Here is a 27,805-nt window from a genome sequence, read left to right as displayed (position 1 = left end):
CAAAGGAACTGTGAAATAATAAATCTATGCTGTTTAAAGTCGCTAAGCTTGTGGTAACTCGTTAAGAAACATAGAAGATTAATTTTTTCTCATCCAGACAAGTCCATTTTGCTTTCAGTAGCTCAGTCCAGCCTTGAAAATAGCCAGTGACCCAGAAAGAAATACACATATTCACGTTGCCTTAGGAAAACGATTTTATCTCTCTGAGACTCAGTCTCCTCAAGTGTAAATGGTGATAATCACGGTGCCTACATCCTACAGTCGAGAAGGTTAAATGAGAGGGGCATATTCGTTCTCAGCCTACATTGCGAGTTCTCAACACACAGATGCTAACAACATCAAATTTCTTTTATTCGAGGTCACCCACTCTTGGGGAGCGACGTGGGAGAAATTTCAGGAGGCTGGTTAATTTGGCAGTTATTTGCAAGGTTGAATTAATTTCCCTGTATTAGTTTCTAGGGCTGCTGTAACAAAGCGCCACATACTGGGATGGCTTAAAATAACAGAAATTTCTTCTTTCACAGTTTTGGAGGCTAGGAGTCCACAGTCAAGGTGTCGGCTGGTTCCTGCCCTCTCTGATAGCTCTAGGGAAGAATCTGTTCCATGCCTTTTTCTTAGTTCCTGGCGTCTGCAGCAATCTTTGGCGTCCTTGGCCGCATCGCTGCCATCTCTGCCTCCATCTTCACGTGGCCTTCCCCCTTGTGTGTTTCTTTCTTTCTTTCTTTTTTTTTACGAACCCAGTCTATTGGACGAAGGCCTATCCTGACTGAGTATGACCTCACCTTCACTTGCTTACATCCAAAAAGACCCTATTTTCGACTAAGGTCTCATTTACAGGTGTTGGGGTTAGGAATTCGACATATCTTGTTGGGGACATAATTCCATTCGCATCACACTTCAGTGCCCAAGACGTTGGGAGTAGGAAGCCCTCAGCATCCTCCTTCTTCTCATCGAGCTCTCCAGCCTTTTCAAGGCCTTACGCACGACAGAACCAGAAATGAGAAGCCTCCAACAAGGAGTTTCTGGAACATTCCTGCCTGAGGGAGGTGAAAAGCACCTCCTGCCTGGCCCCACCTCTCATATCCCTAGGGATTCTCTGAAGAGCAGGGGAGGCCACGTGGTGCTCGGTGTTGTTTGAGCGGCGAGAGACGCGAAGGCCAGATGAACTATGGAGACGATGGGAGGCAGGTGCCAGGAGGCAGGTGCCAGGAGGCAGGTGTCAGGAGGCGGGCACTGCCAGAGGCCAGGCTGCAGCGTGAAGTCAACAGGCAGATGTAGCAAAATCCCTAATGATGGAGCTGGATTTCTAAGGAAAACAGAAAAGCTGATTCCTCCCTTCCAAGTAAAGCTGATGCTACAGATTCAGGGGCCTTTTCCTTTCTCCCTGGATCCTCCGCCCTCTCAGTGGGGGGGGGGCAGTCTACAGGAGGAAGATGCGCCAATCCAACGGCTCAAATGACGAGACCGGCCTAGTCACAGGGCACTGTGGAGCGGAGAACTCTGAGTCTGGACGTTTGTGCCCCAGGCTGGTCCTGCCACCATGGGCTGTATGGGAGGGGCTGCAGGCAGATGCAGCTCCAGCTGCCATGTGATGGCCTCTCATGACTCTAGGTGCTGGCACACAGAAACCCATGCAGCCTGGCCGTGTCCTATCAGGCTGGTGGCTCGGTGGCCCTATTGTGTGCAGTTGCACATCCCTATGCTCACAAAGGGAAATGTGTAACCACGAGGTTCATGCACATGTGTGCTGCAGACCTGTGGCATGCACACACTAGGGGGATGGATGTCCAATCCCAGCCCACCGGTATCCTATGTGAACCAGTACACACAAACTAATGGTAGACACGTGGGCAGCAGAGAATGCACCTGTATCCCAGGGAACTACATTTCCCAGGCTCCCTTGCCCTTGGCTTCTGGGCTTGGCCAATAGGAGGCTCTAATGGAACATGAGAGGGCAGGAGGAAGAGCGAAGGCAGGGTATTTCTCCCTCCTTTCCTGGGAGTGTTTGAGGCAGCTGCTGCCTCTCTTCTGGGAGTCCGGCTCCTTCTGGAAAGTCTCTTCCTCTGTGGGCCCAGCTTCCTCCATGATCTGAGCACCTGCTGGAAGGCCTGGCCTCTGGTAAAACCACCTCCTCTTGCTTCTGTCCACTGTTGGGTGAAAGGAGCTTCCTATAGTTACTGACATCTGGGTGCCTCGTGGTTCCCCTGTATGGCTTCCCTGCTCTTCCGTCAACGCCCTCTATTAAACGAAGTGGCTATATCTTAAGCTCTTAGAATGTGCCAGTGACTGTTTCATGCGTTATCTCCTTGAATTCTCACCTGGGTAGAGGATGGGGTTGATTACTGACTCTGTTTCATAGATGAGAACAATGAGGCTTGGAGAATTTAAATAACTCGCCCAAGGAGAAATCTCTATTCAGACTCAGTTGGAATGGGAAGAACACCAGCTTTGGGGTAACTCTCATCTCAGGCACTTAGCTGTCTGACCTTAGGTAAGTTACCTGATATTTCTAAGCCCCCCGTTTCCTAGTGCTAGAACATTTTCATCACCCCAGTGGAAGCTCCGTACGCATTCAGAGTTAGTCGCATCCCTCTCTCCCCCGGCCCCTAGCAATCACGAATCTGCTTTTCGTTTCTATGGACAGGTTGGACGTTTCGTATAAATGGGATAACCCGATGTGTGGATGTTAAGGTTTGACTCGTGCCCCTTTTTCCCCCTTCATTCACACGTTGAAGTCCTCACCCCCAGAACCTCAGAATGGGACCTTATTTGGACATAGGGTCATTGCAGATGTAGTTAAGAAAGCCATTAGGGTGGGCCCCGATCCCATGCGACTAAAGTCTCTATAAAAGGGGAGAATGTGGACTCAGACGCACGCATTCAGGGACAATGCCACATGAAGACGACGGCAGAGATCTACAAGCCGAGACACGGCGAAGGCCGCGGGCACACTGCCAGCAGCCGGGGCGAGGCACAGAACGGAGTCTCCCTCAGGGTCCTCAGAAGGAACCAACCCCTTCGAAGCCTCGATCTTGGACTCTGGCCTCCAAGACTGCGAGGCAGTAACTTTGAGTTGCCGAAGCCCCCGGCGCGCAGCATTCCGTGATGGCAGTGGCAGCTTTTGTCTCTCTTTTCACTTCTCATAATGTTTTCCGGGCTCATCCACGTCGATCACGTCTCAACCCGGCATTCTGGGTCCTCTAGGACTTAGCCCTGGAGTGGTGATGGCGAAGCGTGTCTCGACAGCGAGCGGCAGCTCTGTCCTCTCTCAGCGAGCCCTGCAGGATGCAGACATGACCAGTGTGTGTGTGTGTGTGTGTGTGTGTGTGGGCGGTCGGTGGGGGGACCTGGCACGCACAGTCCTTCCAAGATACACAGCTGAGGAGGCCTCAGTGAGAAGCTCTGTTTCTTCCCTCGTGGGCACACCTGTGAGATCCCGGGGTGCACGTCTCCCCGTGTCCTGCTGAGAAATAGGTACCAGCCCTGCATGGCTCCTGTCACCGCCCCAGGGACATCTCCAGCTCTCCCCTGCACCCAGGGCCTGGGGGGCCCCCTAGGGTTACCTCACAGTGTAGTGGTGAGGAGCGTGGCATCTTGAGGTTCAAATCCCAAGCTCTGCCGCTTGGGAGCGTTGCTGCAACTCGCTGTGCCTCAGTTTGTCCATTTGTGAAAAGGCGATAGTTAAATCGTGAAGAAATTAGTTACACATGAGAGCCTTGTTTGGTCTGGTCCAACCAGGCCAGCCGCTGCGTAGGGCCCCGCCGTTCCCCGCGTGCACCCTGGGCTTTCACCCTAGAGCCGGACTCCTCAGTCCCACTTACAAAGTCCTCTGCGCCTCCCAGGGGCCCTGTCTTGTTTGGTGACAGACCATCGACCCTGTCGCCCTGTGATGGGTTCTCCTCCCTCATCCTGACACCCAGACCGTCTCCCACATGGATCTCACGACCATCCTCATTCCCTCATCCTTATTTAGGGCTCATCACTCCTGATCTGGACTCTTCTAGTGCTTTCCTTTACTGGTCTCCCTGCCTCTCCATTCTGTCTTCCGAATTTCTTTGGTGTTCCAGAACACACTGTGTCCTGTGCATCCCCGTGGCTCCCTCAGGGCCTGGGGGCACAGCAGGCACGGCGCACACATGCAGGCCGTGTACCTTTCCGTGCTGGTAATTCTGCCCAGAACCCTCTCATCCTTCTTGTTTTCCTCCTGAACTCATGTTTATTTTCCAAAGCTGGCTCAGATGACCTGTCATCTAGAAAGACTCCTGTGGCCACCCCGAGGCCCTTCCCGGCCACTGTCATCGCAACCCTCACCTTGACACTCCAGGGTTTCCAACTTATTAACTCTCTCCCCTGTGACAATATAATCATTACATGAATTGCTGTTTTACTCACGTCCCCCACCACCTGGAATGCTGCTTGCTAAGAAGCAGGTACTTAATGAATGTTTGCTGAATGAATGAATGAATGAATGCATGCATGAGACTTTGGGTGCCCAGGACTCAATCTGGGATCTGGTTTTCAAATTCTCTAGTGAGTTTTGGCTGGATTTGAATAGAGACTAAACAAATGGCGGGGTGGGGGCAGAGGGGGCAGGATACCAAGCAGTCTCTCAAATTCACAGTTGCCGGGCCAAGAGAAGATGGTCTTCGGGGGGGCTGTGAGGGTTCCACGCACAAGTGGGCGGTCTTTTCATTCCGAACGGCTCCGGATCATGGAACTCACGGATACGGGAACGTCTTCTTCCTCGAGCAGGTCAAGCAGGGTTCCCAAGAGGCTGGGCGCAAAAATCATTGATGAACGAATGAATGCCTGAATGAATGAATTCTCGAGTCCTCAGAATTTAGCACAGGCTAGGTGCACACATTCCCAATGAGCATCTGCTGGCTTGACTGGAACTGAAGAAAACCCAGGCCGGGCAGGTGGGGATCGACAGTGGCAGGTGAGGGCTGGTGGCAGGTTACCTGGGGGGGGTCTTTGCTACTCCAGATGTGTATTTGCCTCTTTTACATTTTTCTTGAGGATAATACACAGACAGTAACCCTACGAGTGGAGCTTGATGAACACATGTCTACGTCCGAGTGACTACCGTCCAGATCTAGATCGAGAACATGTTCGTGGCCCTGGCGCTGCCCTCTTGTCCGCTCCTGGCCAGTTCTCCACGAAGCGAGCCATGTCGCTGGCTCTGGATTGGTGCCGCCTGCGTTTGAACTGGCTATGAATGGAGGCATGCATATGATCAGTCTCTGTTTTCCTATCTGCTCTTTGTGAGCTGGGAGTCACCACGTAAGAGCCAACAATCAGAATCTGGGTGTGAAAGCGTGCTGGCAGGTGGTACCCCCTGTAAAACGTGGGTTCTCGGGGTTTGAAGAACACAGTTAATGTCTCCTTAAAGGAGCTGTCTCGAGCAGAGTGATTTTCACCTTCTTCACCGAGAGCACCCCATCTTAAGAGCCGCCCTCTGCCTGACAGCGAAATCTTCCCTCTTCAGGCTTCATGAGTCAGACCTGGAACCCCGCACTGCGCTGTTCCGGTCACGACGCTGTGCCCACCTCCTCCGAGAAGCCTGCCATGCCAGCCTGGCCCAACGCCAGTGTCTGACGACCCCTGGGCTGTGCTGGTGGCATGGGTCTTGCTCTCTTTCCACATCCAACTTCCCTCCCCTGACCAGCATCAGCAACCTGCACTGGGCCCCCAGGGTTCCTGGGCTCACTTGAAATACTGGCAGGACACTGAGCCACTCCAGTCTCCTCAGAGAGACCAAGGCAGCTTCTGTTCCCTGCCGTGCAGCAGGCAGAAGACAGTTTTTAGCATGGGGCAGGAGAGAGAGAGCTGAGAATGGGCTTCGGTGTGAGAGACTTGGGTGCAAATGCTGGCTTGTGTCCCAGGCCAGTCAGCGCAGGTCAGCCCTCCTTCCCACAGGGGAAGTGGTGCCCGTGCTGTGTCGTAAGGATGAAACAAACTATACGATGTGCCTGCACATAAGAAATTTTCAGAAGCCGTAGCTACCATTGTGACAGCTCAGGGGTATAGCCTGGCATTGAAGAGGTTGGAATCTGAACCTAGACTGCTTAGGTTCGAATACTGACTTCATCCCTTGTTAGCTCTGGGGTCTCGGGCAAGTTACTTAACCCCTCTGTACCTCAGTTTCCCCATCTATACAACAGCAGTAGTGACAGTACCTACCTTACAGGATGGCTAAGAATGAACTGAATATCTATAAAGAGCTTGGGACAGTTCCTAGCACAGAGTAAGTGCCAGGTAAGTGTTAGCTCTCTCTCTTCTACACAGATGATACACCTGAGTAAGTAATAGTTCGTTTAATAATTAATTAATTAGTATTAAATCATAGTTGTTATGAGGATGACACGAGATAACATACGGAAAGTTCTTGCAATGATCTACACCATGCCTGGTACACAGTGAGTGCTCACTACACGGTTGCTCTTATTTTTAAAAACATTCAAGACTTGGATGTTAGGTGAAGGAAGCAGGAGGGTGTAGGATAGACGAGCAGGTAAGGGTGGAGGGGAGCAAGGATGCCATTGGGGTTGTGAAGGGCTGGCCTGGCCACCTTCCCGCTCTCGGGCAAACCCACCTTGATGAGTGGGTGGGTCTCCGTGGGTCTCTGGACCCTGGCACGTCCCAGGAGGCTTTGTACCCAGCAGACGTGCCACCAAAGCTTGTTGACGGAAAACCAGAAATGGTCTAGAGAAAGCAACCAGGTTTAAAAACAAAAAAAACAAAAACAAAAAAAGCCAGGTAAATTTCCTTCCTGATCCTCTAGAGATGGGGAGACTGAAGAACAGGGCACAAACACCACTTCCGAGAAAATGAAGGGCTTTCAAGGGCCGAAGATGAGTACTTTGTTTTCAGCTCCAAGAAAGATTGAATGAGAAGGAACAGACATTACCGTCAGAGGCACGGCAATTCTGATGAAAATCGAGGAACAGCTTTCTAGTCCCAGTATGGGGCATCTCAGCTGTAGGACTGCTGGGCTTGAGACCCCACTGTCTGCCTCTCTACCCATTGCTTGCACTTTAATTCCTTTCTAAATTCATTTTTAAATTAGAGTTGACATACGATATTATATTAGTTACAGGTGTGCAACATAGTGATTAGATATTTACATAACTTCAGGAAGTGATCAAAAAATATTTGCAAATGATATATCTGAGAAGGGCTTAAGATTCAAAAACATAAATAACCTGCACTTTTTTCTTACTAAGAGGGCCACGAACAGATAAGAGCAACATCAGCGGATCCCTGGCAACAAGGACCCCTGGAAACTGAGACCTCAGCATCTACTGGCGTTTGAAGGGTCAGCTGACCTATTGACTCAAAGAGGTTGTCACGGTGACGGTACAAGGCACAGTGGAAATCGCCTCTCCTGTGGTATCACCATGCGAAGATTGTTTTCTAAAGAACTTACACCGATGGAATTGGCCATGCGAAATTTTCGAGACAGAAGAACCCTTTATATTAAAGTGTTTGAGGATTTTGGGGTGCAACGAAGCATGCTTAAACTTGCCACAGGGAGATTTTTCCAGAGAGAAAAAAAGCAAGCATTTGCTGTTTAAACTTCACTGAGTTCATATTTTAAGAAACTTTGGCCAGTCTGGCTCCGGCAGAAAAATTTCCCCAAAGGAACATTTCATGACACAGCTTTTATGTTTAAGTGCTTAGTTTTACATATGTGATAAAACTGGGTAAGACCATATATCTGGGTTTTATTCTTTTCACTTACTTTTGTGGTCAGTGTGGGCACATTTACTCTACGAGATGGACTTCCGGGAATGGAAACCTAGAGCGTAAACTGCGCTTACAGGAAATAAAGATTCAACTGTGGATGGCTGGCAAAGACGTTCATCCAGGAATCAGTTTGGTTATAAATCAGGGGTGGACGGTAATAAAATACTGACAAAAGGTGATCTGGGGTGATGCTGGGGAGTGTGATCCTGGATGCGTTTAAGAATGAAGAGAAGAAATACCGTCGGTGCTGAATGAACATACACATTCATTCATCTGTCAGAGGATTAGAGACAGGCCCTAGTGCTTTTTACATTTAAATATTAGGTCCATATATTTTTTTTCCTCTGACATAATAAAAAAGTTGAAAAGGATAGAGGGAGATAAAGTAAATAACTCATATTTTAACACTTTGGTAAAATGCTTTCCAATGTTTTTTTCCAGTCTCAAGGAACAGCCTTAGCCATACTCCGATCTACCAGATGACCTTTTAGAGGTTCCGCATCTGTGGGTTTTTGACTCACTCGATTTGCTATTTAATAGAACTCTCCCCAAGTTTAATAACCCTCTTAATAATCGCAGAGTTAAAATAATACATTTTTGTCTAGTAACTGTCTCAAGAACTTTCAAAAGACTGCCTCGAACAGGAATTAGGAGAGGGCTTGTGATTTAAATGTGGCAGACTAGAAAGGAAAAGGGAAGAAGTAATTATGAATACGAGTAAGAAAGACCGAGGGAACACAGAGAGGGAAAAAGGGATGAGGAGTGGAAAAGAACGAACCAACAGTTTGGGTTTCAGAGGACGGTCATGGAGGGCGACCCACCTGTTGGCCAGGTGACTGCGGTGATGATGGGGACAGTGGGAGTGGCAGCAACACAAACGAGGGCCCTTGGGACGGACGGGCAAGGAGCCAGCGGGCAACTCCCTGAGATCCGAACCTCCTGGCCTTGGCCGCCATCGTGGAAGAAGGGCGACCCTCCAAGGGGTTAGGAAAACGGGGGACTCTCCGCCCACCAGGCATCTGGCCTTGACTCACACGCAGGAATCCGTGGGCAGAAAGACAACAAAAGCTATTTTTCATGCAAGAGGAGTTGGACATCAGGAAAAATCAGAGCCCCTTTGTATGACATGCCAAACTGCTGAAGCGAGAAAATGTCTCGGGCGCGGGCTCAGATGCCAGCCGGGAACAGCGCGCTCGCCCTGGGGAGCCCGGCCGTCAATGCGCGCTTGTTACCAGGCTTTTCAGAGCGAGGGCCGGAAGCGAGTGTGCGGCATCCTTCCCCCGCCGCACGGCAAAGGAGGGCTGGCGACAGGGTCTTGGCCGGACTGTCCGGCCCCTGGACGGGAGCCTGGGTGTCCTGAAATGTCCTCAGGGCGTCTTTGGGGGGGATCCATCGCCTTTTCCTTGCTTGTGTGTGGTCTGGGGGCTCGCCAAGGATTCCCTTCCCCTGAGACCCAGCCTGACTTTGGGACCCCTCCCCGCTGCCCACGTCCTTTGGGTTAGCAAATAAGCATAAACCACCAAGCACTGAACACTTGATTCCCGCCCCGAGCGAAGCACTGACAGATCTCATCTCGACTCCCGATAGCAAATCGGCACAGTAAGTATTGCTAACGTGCTCATTTTGCAGAGAAAGCAAATGAGGCTCAAAGGTAGTGAAATGACCGGCTGAAGGTCCCACAGCTAGTAAGAGGCAGAGCCTGGACTCCAACCCTGACGCACTCACTCCAGGATCCGGGCCCTCTGTCCCCATCTCCACCACCTCGTCCTACTTCCTCTCCCAGGCGCCCCTCACCATAGCCGAGGAGCACTGCAGGACTCTGGTGAGGCAGCCGTATGTGGAGCCCTGCATGTATTTTCCATCTGATCCTCTTGAAGACCCCGAGACAGGTCGTGTTAGAGCCCCCACGGGAGGCCCTGCCGTCCGGGTGTGTTCTGATGCTCTCCACACCCAGCACTGTATTACGCGGCCCATCTTTCTCCGGTGGCTTCCCTGGGCCCAGAGAGTAAGTTCCCCAAGGGCTTTCAATACCCACAGTGCCCAGCACGAAGGTCGAAGGTCGGCACTCAGCAGGTGCCCCATAAATCCTTAACGATGACAGACTTTTAAGTAACACTGCCCTCCAGGCGGCCTCTGGCTCTGTGTGGTGTTTGTGGTGGGCTTTGGGAGGAGCGAGAAAGGGGTGAGGACTGGTTCCAGCACCCAGCTGCCAATTTCTGTACAACCTCAGGACCCTCCAGTACCACCTTCCCTCCGCTTCCAGCTTCCCCTGTCTCGCTCTTCGAATCGAAGTCTTTTCTCGGGGTAGACTAGGACACCTAGGGGTGGCTACATAATTTGCGGGGTGCAGTGTGAAATGAAAATGCAGGTCTTGTTTCAGCACGATTAAGAGCATGAAAGGATGCACAAAGTCCAACTGTGTCAACAGCACACAATAGGTCTGCATGCAGACTTCTGAGAAACGGACAGCGGTGTACCCACATCCACACACACGCACACCCATCAACACCAGCTCGCGGGCTTCGGGGGTCCTGGAGCCTGCAGGGTCAGAGCTGGAACGGATAGCAAGAGCGAGACGTCCGGATTGAAGCCCCGCTGCTCTCCCTCCTCGTCCTAGGTCATGACCTCACACACCTCGCTGTGGCAGGGGCAGGGAACCGGTAGCGACAGCCTTGGCCACCAGGGAAACCGTGGCCCTTGTTAGCAGGCAGCACTGCCCATGGCCCCTGCAGACGGGCAGCAGGTGCTCTGGTGCCCATAACACTTAGATAAAGATGGCCCACCTGCCGGACACTGCGCCTGGCACCAGCACCTGATCGCACCAGCATTATGTGCCATCTAAAGTCTCAGGCCCATGAATATGGCCCTGGTGATAACAATCATTTGGCATCCTTTGAACATGACCTATAATACTGGGGTCCAGGTTTTTCTAGGACAGTCTTGATTTTCAATTTTCTGGACCTCTCCCCACCCGACTCCACCACTTCGCCCGCCAAAGCTAAGAATGCCACCATTTCAGAATCTCAATAACACCTCTTATGCCAATGATGACAGAAAATCCGTTGCCTGCTCTTTTATCTAGAGTTTTGGTTTCGAAAAGATCAAATGCCACAGAACCGTTCATCCCATGGGGGAACCCGAGGCACTGAGGTTCAACATTCATAGCCTGACGTTTCATCACGAGGGAGAGTTGCTTCCATCCATCCAGCAGGTGACTCCCACAACCGTGACTCCCACTCCCACATTCAGGCCAGCCCTGCCTCAACCCTGTAGAGAGAGGTGCACTCAGCTCCGTGCACTCAGCCCATCCAAAGCCAAGCTCTCCTGCCCCCCACCCCAGATGATGCCTCCTTGGTTCTGTGTCCTGGGGGATGGTTTCCTTGCCTGGGGGGGTGGTTCTATCATTATACCCATTTTACAGATGAGAAAACTGAGGCTCAGAGAAGCTAAGGAATTTGCCCATACAGGGTAGAGCAGGATTCAGATGCAGCCCTCTTTACCTGCCCTAACCCCTAGCACCTGTCCTAGTAACCACCACATGAACTTGGTTTGGCTTCATGTGATCCCTTTCCTTGACTCTCTTCTGACAGAAGATGACAGAGAAGTGTGCGGGGCTAGATCTGCGTGGCTTCGTAGGTCAGGGAATGAGTCTGACTTGATCACAGGTGGGATGTGGTCCCACTGAAGGGTGTTCAACTAAGAAACGATGTGATCTGATTTATATTTTTATAAGATCCTTCTTGCTATGTTTGAAGGGCCAGCATGGGGAGTGGGGGACAAAAGAGAGGGCAGGGAGACCGGTCAGGACACTACTTGGGCATCCAGATGACAGATGACAGAGGCTGGGAACACGGTGGAGAGAAGTGGAGGGAAAGCTGTGGTGTGTTCTGGGGGTAGAGCGGGTGGAATTGGGGGTGGGGGCTGTAAGGAATCCAGAGGGGATGTTGCAGGAAATGGGGTTTTCATCTTATCTCTGAGGTGGCCAGCACTGAGCTGGGCACAACGCAGGTTCTCGGTGTTTGCTGGATGGGTGGACTAATGGCTGGGTGGGTGGCGAGGGGACAGGGCTGATTCTCTAGAGATGAGAGCACACTAGCCAGGAGCAGCGCATCTGACTTTGGGGCCACCGCCAGCACGCAGATCCTCGCCAAGGAGTCAGGGTGAAAAGAGGTCAAGTCAACAGTGTTTCCAAGAAAATGAGCCTAAAGTTCTGTCCCCACTGCGGTGCCTCTGTGGGGGCCACTGTGCTTTTCACAGCACTTTCCCAAGCACCATCTCACTGGATTTTCACACAAGGGAGAGGGTGGGGGAAGACAGAGTATAGACAGGACAGAGGGAAGAGGGAAGGAAGAGCAAGGGAGAGAAAGAAGGGAGGGAGGGAGGGAAGAGGAGGGAAAAAAGACAGAGGGAGGAAGGAGGAGAGGACGGATGGAGGGCAGGAGGATGGAAGGGTGGACAGGGAATGGAGGAGGGAGGGAGGGATGAAAGAAGTGTGGTGGGGAAGGACCGCCATCATGTTCCAATCTGACGGCCAAGTAAACTGTGGCTCAAGGAGGTTAAGGGATAAGCAGAAAAGTGTCCAGATGGTCAGCGGCAGAATGAGGACCAGGCCCCAGGTCCCCTGCCTCCCATCCCGATGTGCCCCGTCTCCTGCCCCGTCCTCCTTCATCACGGCCCGTATCCTGTGACACTGGCGTCCACAGCTCTAACTTCAGTGCCCAGGGAATGGGTTGAGGGGACATGTGGCCTGGGTGGCTGCCATCATCACCCCTGAGCACTGCCTCAGCGCTAGACCCTCTTTCAACTCTTAATTGATAGCCCTCAGGTTCTGATCTGATGGTTCACAGAAGCCATGCAGAGCGGCTCTGCCTCTGAGAGGTAGTGCCATGTTCTCCATGGCCTTGAACATCCCTGGGGAGGCTCGGCTTCTCCATTCCCAGACCCTGCAGGTCAGCGAGCGGACCTGGGGCCTCACTCAGCTGGGCTGCAAAGGTTGGGCCACTTAATTTTTCTGGGAACACTTCCAAGTTCCAGGAAACATGGAAACGGGGAGCAGGCAATCACGCCTTGAATATCTACAAGGTGCCAGATGCCGTGAGGGTTATTTTGCGTGTGTATTCTCCTGTAACCTCTACAACAATCCCCGGGGCTGAGTCGACGATGGCTCCATTTTACGGTGAGGGTAATAACTGGAGTTCAGAGAGGTTAGGCAGTTTGTTCGAAGACACACAGCTGACAAGCAGCAGGGTCCGGACTCCAACCCAGGACTGCACGACTTCAGTGCTGGCTGGTTGAGGCTGCCACTTCCATGTGGACTAAAGCGGGCTGGAAAGAGTGAGCTGGGACAGCACACAGCCCCTGTCTGTCTCTCCAGGGCCAAGAGGTGATGCAGAGGCTGATGGCAGGTTAGCCAGGGAGTCTGATCATTTCATTATTTGGTTTTCTCTCACCTTCTGGAGCTGGGTTTGAATACAGAAAGGCCCCTCAGCCTTTCCACACTCTAGATTAGAGATGGGGCAGTGGCCTGGAGGAGGAGGGGCCCACAGACAGCATTCATTGAGTACCTCTGCCTCTGTAGGCTTGGCATTGTAGGCAGCACAGACGGATGAGATGCTGTGACAATAGGAACCTCGCTCAGGTCTGCTATCCTGCAAGGTGGGGGAGGGCAGGGTGAGTGGAGGAGGGGAGAGAGCAGCCCCAGTTAAAACCCAAAGACCTTGAAGCCCAAATGCAGTGGAGCCCTTTGCAGCCGGGGGACATAAACGCTAGAGGAGCCCAGGGAAGGAGCTGGGGCTGGCTCTATGGAGAAGGTGGCTTGAAGGATGATGGATAGAACTTTAGGGGAGGTGGGTAGAAGTGGAGGTGATGACGAGGCTGATACTTCAGGGGAGCAAAAAACAATCAGAGGACTCTTCGGACCCAAGCACGTCCCTGGCTCCAGGGCAGCGGGAGGGCAGGGGGAGGAGGCCCGATGCCAAGGCCAGGCATGGCTAAGCGTGAAGTCACCGCCTGCTGTCCCTGAGCCAGCAGAGAGCCTGGGGTCTGCAAGGTGGGGGATGGAGGGTGGTACTATCTGCTCTGCAAAGACCCTGGAGCTACACTCAGAGGGTCGTCTGGACCCCAGCCCTGTCCTGAGGCAGCAGAGACATCAGGGAGCCCCGGAAACGCAAAGGAGCCCTGAGCAGCTGGCCGCCCAGTGATGGATACCTCTGGGCCTCCCTCACAGCCTCCCTCACAGCCTCCCTGTGCTGGAGGTTGGCAGTTAGGTTCCTTGTCTGGCTCCCGGCCCACACCCAGGAGCCTGGTGGAATACAGAGGCTGGGCAGTCCCGATGGCCCCGTGTTCTCTGGACAGACGCTCCATTTGGGGGACGCCTACTCTGTAGCTGTGTGCTGGGTACTCTCACATTTGCTGCCTCATTACCCCGCTGTTCGGTCGCACGAACGATAACCCAGAGAGGTTAAGTAACCTGCCCAAAGCTACACAGCTGCCTGGCGAAACTGGGATTTGAACTCACGTCTTTGCTCCCCCAAACCTGGCTTCTTTCCTCTGCTCCTTGCTGCCTTTTCAACAGAGTCGATTTTAATGTGTTTGATTGTCTCTTCTATAAGCGAGGTGGAATACATTCTTTCCAGGCCTCTGTATCAGAAAGAGCTAGGTTTCTCCTGAGCATTCATTTCTTTTTATTATGTGTACACTGTGACTCTTACATCCGATCATGTCCTTCTCTTTGTCCCAGGGCCCAGGAAGCTCAGAGACAAATCTGTGGCTCACCTCTGGCGAAGCCGCCAGCCTCTGCAGCGGGCCTTCTGTGCACTAACCAGCCTCAACCGTCACCTTATTTGCCTAATTTTCTTTTAACTTCTGTCCCAGTCTGTCACCTATTTTGTTATTTATCTCGTCCCTTCCTTCCTTTCTTTTTCGATGGGACGCAGAAGACCCAAACAGAGTAAAAGCCTGTGATGTAATTTTCACAGCTTCCAAAAGTTTTCATATGAAGAAATTAATACGTTAGAGAAAAAGCACGTCCTTCGTCTGGTGCCATGTCCTGACTTGCAGCTCAGAAAAGACGGTCTCGTGCAGAACCTCCCAGAGTGCCACGGGGGTGTAGATCAAGAATGGTGAGGGGCTTGGGGGTAGATCTAGGCAGGCCCCACCTGGCCCATCCCTGGGGGGTAGAACCAGTCTGTTCTCTTTTTTGAGCTGTTCCCAGGAGAGCCAGCCTGTGCAACACGCACGGGAAAGTGTCCTTGGTGGAGGACAGGGCTGCTTCTCTGTGTGCGTTCGCAGGTTAAGCATGATGTAGGTGATGAACTGTGGCAGAGGAAGGCCCGCAGGGAGTGAGTTCCCTTGTCTTTCTGTATTTCCTGCTGCTTACCCCGTGCTAAGGCGCCTGCTTCTTCCCCACCTTCACCAGGTGCCCGCTGCAGGGGAGGCAGTGCCGACAGAGCCCTAAGTAAGCGGTCCCCCTCCCGCTCTCGCTCCTGGTTCTGTTACTAACGAGCCATGTGACCTTGGGTAAGTCACTCTGCCTCTCTGGCCTTTAGTCTCCTTTGCTTGCAGAGTGTGAGGCTCGGGCTACATCAGCAGTTCCTATCCTCGGTGGGGACAGATGCTGGGGTGTCTCAGGCTGGGTCATCTGTGATTCATTACTCTTAAGAAAGGGACAGAACCAGGCACCTCCAGTCACCTAAAGCAGATGCCAGGTCATGCCATTCATGGAGATGCTCCCCCCGACTTGTGTTCCATGTGTTTTCTAGAAGGAAAGAGAAATGAGCGATGCCCCTGCCAACTACCAGGAACCGGGGCCGCCCTTGCCCCCACCTAAATGATGCCTCCCTCAGGTAGAGTGGGTCCCCATGGACAGTAGCTTTGCTCTGCCTCATCCCGGGGGACATCTGACGATGTCTGGATATATTTTTGGTTTCACTTGATGGGCAGGAGGGAGGATGCTACTGGTTTCTAGTGACTAGAAGCCACTGATGCTGCTAAACATCCTACAACACACAAGACAGTCCCGTAGCAAAGAATGATCCGGCCCCAAATGGTGCCATGGTTGAGATACCCTGCCCTGTCGTGGGGGGCAGTTGATGATGGACCCACACACTTGGGACTGTTATGAGTTGTCATGATTCTCCTGAGTTATCTCTACAGTACTTTCCGGTACTACTTGGCTGTGGGGGTGTTGAGTGGGGACCCATGAGGTGCTGGTGGGACCCATGGGGTGTTAGTAGGGGACCCATGGGGGTGTTGGGTAGAGGACCCATGGGGGGTGTTGGTAGGGACCCATGGGGGTACAGGGTGTTGGGTAGGGACCCATATAGTGTTGTAGGGGACCCATGGGGGTGTTGGGTAGGGGACCCATGGGGGTGTTGGGTAGGGGACCCATGGGGGGTGTTGGGTAGGGGACCCATGGGTGCACTCTTGATTTCCTTTCCCAGTCCTGTTCCTCCATCCTCCTAGTTGGGACTTGGCACCACTAACTTGCCAGCTGCCACAGCCCCAAATCCAGGCAGTCATCCTTGACCCGTCTCCCCCTCCTCCCTTCCTTCCCCCATTCCTCCCATCTCTGCTGTTGCCACTGGGCCCCAGGTCTTCAGTCCGGTCGCTTGCAGTAGTGTCTAGACTGGTTTCCTGAATCTCTATTCTCCACATACAGCCACATGTCAGATCATTTTACACCCCCTCCCCAAAGAGTTTTTATGTGATCCCACATAAAATAAAGCAAGCTCCTGACTCTGGCCTCAAAGCCTCTCCGGGACCCCCAGGCGGTGATGGAGCCCCGCCCACCCCGCCCATCCCTGCCCCTCCTCGCTCAGCTCACTCTCCTCCATCCTCGCCAGGTTCTTTCCTTCCTGGGGTCCTGGCCTTCCTTTTCCTAGTCCTGTAAGGTCTTCCTCCAGTCCTTCCCTGCCAGCTCCTCCCTGTCCCCTTGACTGACAGTCTCTCCCAGCCTCTCCCAGCACAGCCTCCTGCTCCGTGTTAATCGTAACATTCATTGGTACCTGGAAGTGTCAGTGACCCCATCAGAACGTCGGCTTCAGGGGAGCAGGGACCATATCTGTCCTGCCCACCGCTGGGACTCAGAGCCTCGCGCATCTGACACAGAGCAGGTGTTGTGTGAGCATGTGTTGAATGAATGAATGAATGAATGAATGAAGTGTCCCCAGCAGGCACCAGGTGACTTATATCCCTTACGTGTGTGTCTAAGTAGAAAAAAGGTTGAGAGCCACCGAACTAAGTAATCTCAAGTCTCTTCCAGCTGGAGAAACGCCCCCCTCCTCCTACAAGCCCACGTTGAAGCCACAATGAACCTGGTTCAACTTGAGGCTGTGGGTGGCTCCCTGGGGCTTGTGTGGCAGAAAGTCAGAGGTAGGAGGAATGTTCCGGATCAGCCGGGCCCCGCTTTCAGATGAGGAAACAGAGGCCCTCCAGGCCCCTTCCACAGCTCCAGTTCGGCTGGGCTGGTCTTCGCCTCCCTCGCCTCTGAGACCCTGCGTCTGATGACTTGGGGCCCCTACTTCTCTGCGCTTCTGTGACTCTGTCCTGGAAGTCCCCAGTCCAGGCCCTCTGAGGAGACAGACACAAGAGGTTTCTTTTAAAGAGCTGCCAGTTTCCTCCTGGGCCTTTCCGAAGCCTCGGAGACGGGGCTCCTCCAAAGCCGGCGCTGGGGTGGGGCCATTAAGTCAGATCTCAGGCTGGGGTCCATCGAGACCCCCAGCTTCTCTCTAAGTCAGGCGACTGCAGGTAAACGGATCTGTTCTTTCTGATGAAAAGAGAGAAAAGAGTAAAGAACGGAAGAGGACGAAGAGACAGAGCCGGGCATTAAGGGAAAGTGGACATGAGAAGGGGCTACCAGGACCCCTTCCTGAACCACTGGAGAGCGAACGCCAGTTATGAAGCAGGAACAGGAAGGGGGAGCGCCCCTGCTACGGACTCGATGCTTGCATCCCCCCAAATCCATATGTTGGAGCTCTAACCCCAATAGGATTTGGAGGTGGGGCTTTTGGGAGGTGATTAAGTTTACATGAGGTCATGGGAGTGGGGTCCTCATGATGGGATTAGTGCCCTTAGAAGAAGAGACCACAGAGCTAGCCCTCTGCCGTGTGAGGACACAGCGAGAAGGGGTCAGTCTGCAACCAGGACGCAGGCGCTCCCCAGGAACGAACTGGCCGGCACCTTGATCTTGGACTTCCAGCCTCCAGAACTGTGAGAAATAAATGTCTGTGGTTTAAGCTACTGAGCCTATCGTATTTTATGGCAGCCCAAGATGACTGAGACAACCTTACCTGCACTTTCCCAAATCTGTGTGGTTCAAATAAAGGACCCTCCCCAACTTCCCCTACCCTCCACCCCCAACCTCTTCACCCCCCTCCGGCGGTGTGAGTCAGCCTCATCTGTGCGCCCTCGGCCCAAATCCGGACAGCGGAAGGCGTCCTGATACTCAGGAGCCGTGGCCATCCTAAGCCTCATTTTCTACACCTATAAAAGGCAGATAATTAATATTTACCTTGAAGTGTTGCTGGCAGTTACACGAACTAATGTAAGTCCTGCACAAAGGTCTTCAATGAGTGATGGCTGTTATTATTAACACGCGAGGGCAAAGGAGGGCCTGCGGGTGAGATGACTCGCTGGCACTGTGGGAGGAAGGCCTGCTCTGGCTGCGGTCACCCACCGGGGCCTGAATGGACAGGCTGCCGTGGGTTACTGCAAGACAAAATGAAAGCGAGCATGGACAGGAAAGGTTCCCAGCCCAGTGCCTGGCCTGGAGCCGGTGGGGAAAGGATGTTATTTGGATCAAAAGCTCCCTGAATGGTCTGATGTCAGGAGCATGGTTTAGAGCAGAGCTCCCCAGCTGACCTGGCATGGAAGGGTTCCAGGTGCTAGAGAGTGAGTCCCCACCCCCAACTCTGAGCAGCAAGGCAGGGCCCGGGGGGCTGGAGCCCTGGGTTGTCATCGATGACTGTCCCCTCCCACCCCCAGCCCCAGAGGGCAGGACTAACAGTTTCCTTGTTTCTGTGTGCCATGGTGTGAATAAAGACTGGGCACAGTGGTGTGAGTGACGCTGCCCAGGCGAGGGAGGTCAGCGCGACTGGGGCGAAGGACCCTCAAACCCGCAGGGTCCCGAATCTCTCCGCACACTTCCCCACTCGTGCCCAGGGCAGAGTTGGCACAGAGCAATCAGAGAGGCCACCCCTGGCATCGAGGCTGACATTTTAAGGTTCTGACAGAGCTGGTGGTATCCTGGGGCAGCTTCATCTGTGGGTGACATGGGGAAGGGCGATGCTGAGGCTACACTTTGCCAGGCCTGTTTATTCTAGGGACAGAGCTCTCCCGATGACAGCACAGTGACCGGGTCCCTTGTGGACCCTGGCCTCCAGCAGCCCCAGTGAAAGCTCCAAAACTAACAGTGTACATGGGGGCTCTGACATGACACGAGCTGCTGTCACCAGGGCCCAGAGTCTCCGCTTCCTCTCCCATGTTTTCACGAGCTCTTTCGTCCCCAGCGTACAGCACATACTCCATAACGCGCGCTTACATTCTATGCCTTGCCTAATTCCAAAATCCATTAGAGATCGAACCAACGTTGGTTGGCGATACCTTTGATCGAAAAGTCAGCAAAGATTTATTACTCCTTTCCTATGTCCCCAGCCTTGGGCTGAGTGTCACCAAAGATACAATGAAAGAATGAGTGGGGGTCTCAGGGAGAGGCAGGGAGCAGATGGCTGACTGTGGCTGGGACAGACTAGTCCAGAACATGGTGGAAGAGGAAAGACAGAGAGAGAGAGAGAGAGACAGAGAGAGAAACACGATCAGAGACAGAGACAGACAGAAATGAGGAGAGAAGACGAGAGAAGATGGAAGAGAAGGGGCTATGCAATCTGTGGATCAGTTGTACATTCTCACTCCTAAATCCCTTCGCGCTGCCGCCAGCTCGGCCTCAGAGCTGGGCTCCACTGGGTAGTCAAGTACTTGATTCTATTTTTAATGGCAACCCAGAAGCTGTTTAGCAGAGGGCAGGATGACATGGTGGAACGAGTTCTGCAGTGAGACAAAGGCTCAAATCTGGCCCTGCAGCCTCCCACCTGGGCACCTCCGGGCAAGAGCCTTACCCTCTCTGAGCCTGTTTCCGTCTGCAGATGGGGGTGAGGACAGGGCCCTCTCAGGGCTGTCGCGAGCATGCCACGCAGTAACATGCGCAAGGCTCTGGGTACCTGTCCAATAGAGGGGCAGAAGGGGAAGACCCAGCTTTGTGGGGGGCACAGAAAGAGGCTGGGGCGTGTCGGCCCTGGTGAAGCGGCTCCAGGCAACACCCAGCTGCCCTTCTGCGTGGAGCCCTGCCAGACTGCGTGGACGCTTCACGCCCGCAGAGAGCTGGGCTCCCTCCCCTGGCCTGGCGACATCACTTATGAGAACAACCTGGAAAGTGCACCCGCTGGTCGGGAGCCACCAGCAAACCCTTCAGAGTCTCATCGTCAGTTTCTCCAGTTTCTGCTCAGAGGTTTGATCTTTTCTTTCTTTCCTTTTTTTTCTTTCACGTCACGCTTTGGGGCACTTTGCCAGAGAACAGGTGGAAATAACGCATTTTACACGCAAAAGCCAACACTGAGGTGACCGAGTCTCTCCACGCCCCCAGGGAGTGGCCTGGGGTTAATGTGCTATATCTGTGTCTCAGCCTGGACACCGCTGGCAGGTGGTGGCATCATAGATGTCAGATGGCTGTCGGACTCTGTGATGTGCTTTTATGAGATAAGCTGGCAGTTTCCACCCGGGTTGAGGGATTGTCATGATGCTTTTAGTCATGACAAGGAATCCTGACCAGCTCTCCCAGCCCTGGGTTGGCCCACGAATGTTCCAGCCCTGGGAGGTGGTCTGGTTTGGCCCTCGAATCCCAGAGTCCTGGGGGATGACAGAGGCATTGGTGAAGTCCCCCAGATGGCAATGCCCCACCCTCCCTCTGCCAGCGGAGCCAGCTGCCCAGCTGCCCCAGCTTGGGGCTCTCTTGATGAACACATCAATCCTAATTAGGGTGAAGAATTAATAAAGGAGGCATTCGAACCTCTGCAGAGGCCAGGCTTGCCGGCATGGAGGACTTAGTTCCAATTTCCACTGGGAAACTGGAAGGCCTGGGGTCCACGTGTGCATTTGGGTGGTGACAGTGACATGACTTACTGTGCCCCATGGACAGTGCACAGTGGAGCCTGTGAGGCGGGCACTGCAGCCCCTGCTCCGTGTCTAACTCCGGTGCTATGGCAGGTAGTGATGTGGGTACATTCTCCAGATGAGAGGAGTAGGTGTTCGTGATCTGAGCAACTGCACGCCAAAAATGATGTTTTTCAAAAGAAAAAAGGAGGGTGTGATCGCGGGCCCACACCAATCCTTTGTGCGGCTGTGTTTCCCAAACTACTGATTGCACATCCCCGCTCCTCGAATACTCCACGAAGCTCCAAATCGCAAAGGCAAAGCAGCCTAGTTCGGGAGAGGATGTGGGGGCAGAGGCGGGTAGGATTCTAGAGATAACAGGCATGGTCTAGAGGGGGAGAAAGGGGCCAAGTTGGACCTCGCCAAGCCAACCCAGCTTTACAAAGCCTCTTTTCAGATGACTCCAAATGTGGCCAGCAGGGCCATCTTTTTAAGAGCTCCCGGCCAACCCCCACCAAGAGCCAACCACACTAAACTATCTGCAGGGGCTGTAAGTGCTGTAAGGAAGGCTAGGTACGTAGGAGAACTTCCCGAACAACTGAAGGGCGGAGTTAACACACCGGGGAAAGGTTACAGAAAAACAAAGATGAAACTCCGTCTAGGGATTTTTGCAAGGAAAGCTCTGCCAACTTCCCCTATCCTGTCTCCAATGTGAAAGCCAAGACCGAGCGGCTGACCCGTCCACAATCTGGCTGGGACCAGACGGCCCCTCCACAGCCACCTGTTAGTTCAAGTCCCGCAGCCGGAGCCGGGCGGGCAGGCACCGGGAGGCGCTGAAGTCGGGCGCATTTCACCACTGGAGGCGGCCGGGCCCCTTCCCCGGATGGAGCGGTCCCCACAGTCCTGGGACACCCAATTCCGGTTCCTAGGGGGATTCCAACCTTACAATACCTAATATTCGGCCTCTTAGCGCATCAGAGGGTCGCGGCGCCCCGCCCTTTCTGCCCTGACAGGGCGGCCACGCCCCTCCCAGACCGTTCCTGGTCCGCTGGTCTCCAGGGCGCACCCCAGTTCTCTGCCGAGATCTCCTGCTGCCTTCTTGCCAAGGGACCACCACGGAGGGCTCGCTGTCCCAATTAGGAGGAGACTGGGTGTCGCTCCCCTCCCCTCCACACCCAGCCCGGAGGAGCGGACCAGTAGCTCGGTGGAAGAGTAGGGTGCGGATTAGGGTTTCGGCGGCGTCAAGCTCTGGCGACCCGACTCACCCAGACCCGCTAGGAGCTCAGCCCCCACCCCCATCCCTCGGCCGGGGCCTGAAGCTAGTGACGAGCGGTCCCGGCGCTCCCCGCCCCCGGCCAGCCCCGCCCCAGGATGGCCAGTTCCCATAGCAATCGCACAGACACCGGTTGCCAAGCAACCCTCCTCCCTCCCCTCCTCTCGCGTTCGTTCCCCCCAACCCCAGCCTCCTCCCGCCCCCTCGCCAGCCTCCACCTCCCCCGGGGGCGCCGGCGCGGCCCCTCGGGATCTCTCCGGTGTCCGGCTGCGCGCGCGCGCGTGAGTTTCGGGGTGTTTCATTGTGTGTGTGCGCGAGGGGGTGTGCGTGTGCTAGTGGAGAGTTTGTGGGATCGGTGTGTTGGGGGTCCCCAGCCGGGAGGGACCCGAGCTGGTACACAGCTGGCCGGAAGGGAACCCGCACGCTCTCTCCAGCTCCTTTGTGTCTCGCGCGGAGCCAGCGCCGCGCCCACCCCCTTCCCGGCCGGCGCCCTGGACAGGGTGTGCGTGTGCGTGTGTGTGTGTGTGTGTGTGCGCGCGCGCGCGCGTGTGTGTGTTGTTGGGGGGTGCCGGGGCACACAGTACCTTCGATGCAGCATACCCGCCACAACCCCGAGTGGGTGAGGTCGCCGCGGGCGCGGCGGGGCGGGGGCCCGTCGTCCATGGTCAGGTTGGTGCCGTTGCAGATGTGTGCGCTGGAGTAGAGCCAGTAGTCGGTGCCGATGGCGATGGCCATGAGCGAGAAGGCGGCGAAGGCTCCGGCCGTGGTCAGCAGCATCTGCAGCCCGCGGTCGCATCGCACCATGGTGGGCGCCTCATAGTCCGCCGCCCGCCGGCCCGGCCCGCCGCGCCCGCCCGCCCTCCTCCCTCCGCGCACCGCTCCGGGGGCGCCCGGGCTGGGGGGCCGAGGGCCGGGGGGCGGCGCCGCGCTGCGAGCTCCGACCCCGCGCCCCGGGCGTGCCTGCGCTCTGGCCGCGCCGGGGCTCAAACTCCGAGGCGCGGCGGGCAGTGAGGGCTGCGCGGGCCGCCGGGCGGGCTGGCGGCGGCGGCGGCCGGGGGCTCCTCCCTCTCGGCCCGCCCTCCCCGCTCGGCCCGCGCCTCCTCCCCGCGCCCTCCGCGCCTCCGCCCGCCGCCGCCGCCGCGGCGCTCCGGGCCCGCGCCCCGCTCCTACGGCGCCGCCCCTCGCGCCTCGGCCCCCGCCCGGGAGTGCGCTCTGCTCCCTTCCCCTCTCCCCGCTGGCTGGGGTTTCTCGCTCTCCCCGCGCTCGCGCGCGCTCTCTCTCTCTCTCTCTCTCTCTCTCCCTCTCTCTCTCTCTCTCTCCCAGGGTTCATTCACATTATCAGAGCGAAGGAAGCCACGGCCCGGGTTCCCCAGGAGGACAGAAGGGAAACCGCGTTTCCAGCCACCTGGCTCGCCCAACCCAGGACACTCAGCCTCCCCTCCGACGACTTGGGGACTCTTTAATATGTGGAGTGTGTGTGTGTGTGGTGGCCCTTCTTTCCCCGTGTACATATCCGTGCCTTTACCTGGCGATGAATGTATAGGAGTGTGGGAGTGAGTGTCAGATTTCCAGAAGCCCCAGATGTAAGTCACAGCTGGGAGACACTGCAGGCCAAGCCAGGCCCTGGCCACTCTCCTCCCGCACCCAGGTGGCTCCTGCCTTCTGCAGCTCCTCGGGGACCTGCTGGCAGGGCCTGGGAGCACCTAGACTTCGGGGTTGAGGCAGAAGGGAGGTGTCGGTCCGAGGTCTTTTGAGAAGAACATAGAAGTCTTGCTTTATAGGTGGGTGGTGAGGCTGTGATTGAAGCTGGGGCGCACCCCATTATTACATTTCGGATGGCGTATCACTGTGAGGCTAGGAACATCCGGGCTGTACCAGGTTCAAATATACCAGCCCCCTGTGTCCCTCGGTCTCCCATCTCTCTTCCAAACCTTTGTTTCTTTTTGCCTTTCGCTCGACTCGAGCTTAACTGGCTTTCGCTCACTGCTTCCCCTTCATCACCAGCCGGGGCTCCAAGCCCTGCTGGCTTCACTTAATTGCCTTGGCTGCTGGCACGATCTCAACCTGGACACACTCGGTTCCTCTCAGAGCCAGTCCAGGCTCCTCCTCCGTGGAAAGCCAGCTCCAAACTTCCCTCCAGGAGGTCCTCAGAGACCAGCACCTGGTCTATCCTGCCTTCCTACCTCCCCAAAGCTCACGTGGTTGGCATCCCTGTCCCGTGTCCTGTGGGATGCAGCGCTGGACACCCTCAGGCAAGTGAAAGAGGAATATAGAGAGCTGCTATTCTTGCAAAATGCAGCTTAAATTTCACCTCCTTTGTGGCGCCTTCCCCGGCTCCTACTACCCAGAGAAAATCGGTGACCCCATGCTAGAATGAATAGATCTCTCACCCAGGAGATCGTGAGCCTTCTCTGTACCTGACATATATGAGAAGTGCTTAAGAAATATTTGCTGAGTGAGAAGTATTCCTTGGTTGGGGAAAATAGAGCATATAAATAAAAGGGAGAAAATTCCAAGACAGTATATATAGCCCAAGGACCAGACTGGCTGCATTAATTAGCATTGTTGGCCCCCTTCTCCTACCTTTGGGGTGTCTGTTCTGCTTCTTCAAAGTCTCAGAGAACAAGAGTCATCATCTCTATGTTACTTCCACCCACCTGCCACCTGATCTGGGGTTCTGAACACAGCAGGTGGCCAATGTGTGCCTGAAGGTGTACAGCAGGTATGAGAGAGCTTATTGTGGCTCAGAACAGGGCTGCTTATCTCGACCCCTAATATCCACGAGGATAAATTCTGGGTTCTATTCTCAGAAGCCCCCAGAAAGATGGATCTCAAGCTTTTCTTTGTTTTTTTTTTTTTTCCTTTCATTTTATTTTCTTTTCCTTCTTCCTCTCCTCCTCCTCCTCCTCCTCCTGCAAGGAACAAATCTTTGCCATATATTAAATCTTAAACAGAAGCCCAACATAAACAAACCAGGTCTCCCACAAGTTAGCCTTGTAGGTAAGCACTGGCATTACTCCGGCCGGATGGGGGACCCAGAGTACCCATACCCACCCTCCCACACCACATGACGTGAAAACCGACATCCTGAGCTAGATCCTGGGACACTCAGAGATGACACCTGGGTGCTGGGGCCCTCCTATAAGCAATGGATCCTCACAGAGACAAAGCAGAAGTCTTCATCGGAGTCCTGCTAGACCAGCTCCCTGCCTCTTCTCTCAGAGGAGCGTGTGGGAGAGTCGAGAGAGCTCTGGGCCAGGAGCCAAGACAGCCGCCATATCCCGCTGGCCCCACGGCTAACTAGCAGGGTGATCTTGAACAAGCCGAAACCACCTGGGAGAGAGATACCGTTCTGGGCTCCCTTTCAGAGTTGTTTTGAGGGTCAAATAAATCAGCTTTGCACATTGCATACACTTAGCGACCATTGTGGAGTGAGTAGTAAATGCTCCCTTTTCTACCTTTTTTTTGGACACTGTCTAGGGGACAGACATTTTCTGTTAATTCTCACTATTATCCCCCTTACGACACCTGGAAAATCCAAGGCACAGAAAAGTTGAGTAACTTGCTCAAGGCCTGACACCTGGAAGATGTCAGCTCAGATCCTGACGACGTCAAGGCCAGAGTTTTTCAGGGACACTAAACAGCCTCTTGGTCCTTGTCAAGTACTTCTTGATGGTGTCGTTATTATTACTCATTAATTTGGGGGACAGGGACTCCAGTGGGGGCTTGGCAGTTTGCCTTTCCTTCTGTAGACACCTAAGTGGCAGCCATGCTTATTCCTGAGACGACGAGGGTGTAGACTGTGGAGTCAAATAAGGACTTGACCGCCAGCGAAGGGAGCTAGAGCAAACTCAAGACTGTCTGAGACCATTTATCATGCCTGGGTGATCACAATTTAAATCTGGAAATTTCTGCTCAGCTGGATTAGAGAACTCTAAGTGGCAGTATTTAACTGCCGCCCGAGGTCCCTGGAGTTTCTCCCATGTGACATTTTCAGATCTGAGAGAGAGAGGTGTCCTTTGCTTGCTCTGGGGGAGGCTCTGGATTGGCCTTGTTCTGGCGAGGCTGGACACTTGGCATCTTCCCCCAGGGGGCCACTCAGCATAAGTTTTACTGTTGGGGGAGGGGACGTCATCATACATATTACCTCTCTGGACAGCTGAGAAGGTGGAGATATTTGGACCTGTCCTCCAAAGCTGTCTTTTTCAACACAAAGTGGTTTCTTTCTCTCTCTTGGGATCATTCGGGTAATTACCACAATTCTTCACTTTACTTTGGCTGTGAAGACAAAGCTTTCACAAGCTCAGAACCCTCCCATGATCTCAACTCCAGGGTGAAGCGGCCGGGCGATGGCAGTGGGATAGGAATACGATATTAGGCTGCGCGTGCCGCGTAACGTGCATGTAACGTGCATGTCAAAATGGTGAAGAAGCTGCATTTGCAGTCACGGGGAGGAGGAAGGGAGAGGCCCTCTGCCAGCTAGAGAGCGTGGTGGCTCCAAAAGCCTTCATTAAAAGCTTCGATTCCCCCTTTGTCCTCCAGCAATAAGGACCTTTGTGTGGCAACTTTTTGTAATCTCTCTTTTTCATGCCCAAAGCAGATGGTTCTGCGGGTATCAGAAGGCTTAGTTGGGGGATTTGGGAAGCTTGGGAGAGATCTCAGGTGAATAGACATAAAGAGTAATTTTGAGTTTCTATAGCAAGGGGTTGAGGATGAGTCTTAGAAGGTTCCGGGGCTTGGCTCAATGTGGAGCCTTATCTGCAACCCATCCAAGCTGCTCAGAATCCAAAAAGAATGCCTCCAGACCTGGTACCGACAGCCTCCCCTCCATCGGATTACGCACGCTGCAAGGAAGACTCTTTCCTTTTTTCAGTATTTCAGTAGGTTCCTCTGAGGGAGCGTGGAGATCAGAATATGCTTCTTGGCTTTATGTGTTCAAGCTTATTCGATTTCATTTGCTTATTACTTATATCCCATGCGAGGTGATTGGAGCTGGATAAGCAGCATTCTTTTTCATTTCTGCCACAAAGCAGTGGCATGCTCGCCCTCCCCGCACCAGGCCAGCCCCTAGAAATGCAGAGGGGAGGGAAGCAGCATGCAACCAGTGCCTTCTGAGTGCCAGTCACTCCGTGGGCATGTCACTTAGTCACGGCAGCAACTATAACAGGTGGTCAGCTTGACTCTCTTTCTGTAGAAGAAAAACCTGCTGCTGAACAGTAAGTGGCCGAGCAGGGATTTGAACCCAGCTCTTCCTGGAGCACAGCTGGGCTCTGTCCGCTACGGCACTGCACCCCATTCCCCCGAGGGTGCAGAAGCTCAGGGTCTTCCAAGCCCCTGCCCACATCTGCTTCCGCCCCCTCTCCTCCTTCCTGTACGTATCCAGATGAAACCAGGTTCAAATGATTATCAAAGTCACACGGGGGTGGAGAGTCAAGGAAAGAGCTCCACCTGTAGCCAGGTGGGGTGGAGCAGGCTCCCATTTCCTGGGGAGGTAGGGGGAGCTGGGCTGATGGAAGGTGCTAGAAGCCTGACCAGCCTTCGGAGTCCACCTGGCTCCTACCCTCAAGACTGGCCAGAGTAGGGGAGAGGGGCAGCCCCTGACCCCAGGCTGGTGGCTTCTCTGAGGCAGCTCTGGCCTCT

The 27,805-nt window shown here is 54.2% G+C and overlaps 1 protein-coding gene across 1 annotated transcript in view; it reads right to left on the bottom strand.

The window, feature by feature from the left end:
- CACNG4 (calcium voltage-gated channel auxiliary subunit gamma 4) overlaps positions 1–23,060 on the bottom strand; it is a 57,874-nt gene extending 34,814 nt beyond the window's left edge. Inside the window, exon 1 of the mRNA XM_039859309.1 lies at positions 22,750–23,060. Coding sequence (XP_039715243.1) covers positions 22,750–22,969 — 220 coding nt within the window. The 5' untranslated portion in view covers positions 22,970–23,060. The remainder of the gene's footprint in view (positions 1–22,749) is intronic.
- Positions 23,061–27,805: the final 4,745 nt, after the last annotated feature.

Source organism: Pteropus medius, unplaced genomic scaffold (assembly GCF_902729225.1).
Source record: "Pteropus medius unplaced genomic scaffold, Ma_sr-lr_union100, whole genome shotgun sequence".
In the NCBI taxonomy this organism is placed as follows: Eukaryota; Metazoa; Chordata; class Mammalia; order Chiroptera; family Pteropodidae; genus Pteropus; species Pteropus medius.
This window is presented reverse-complemented; position numbering and strand designations above follow the sequence as displayed.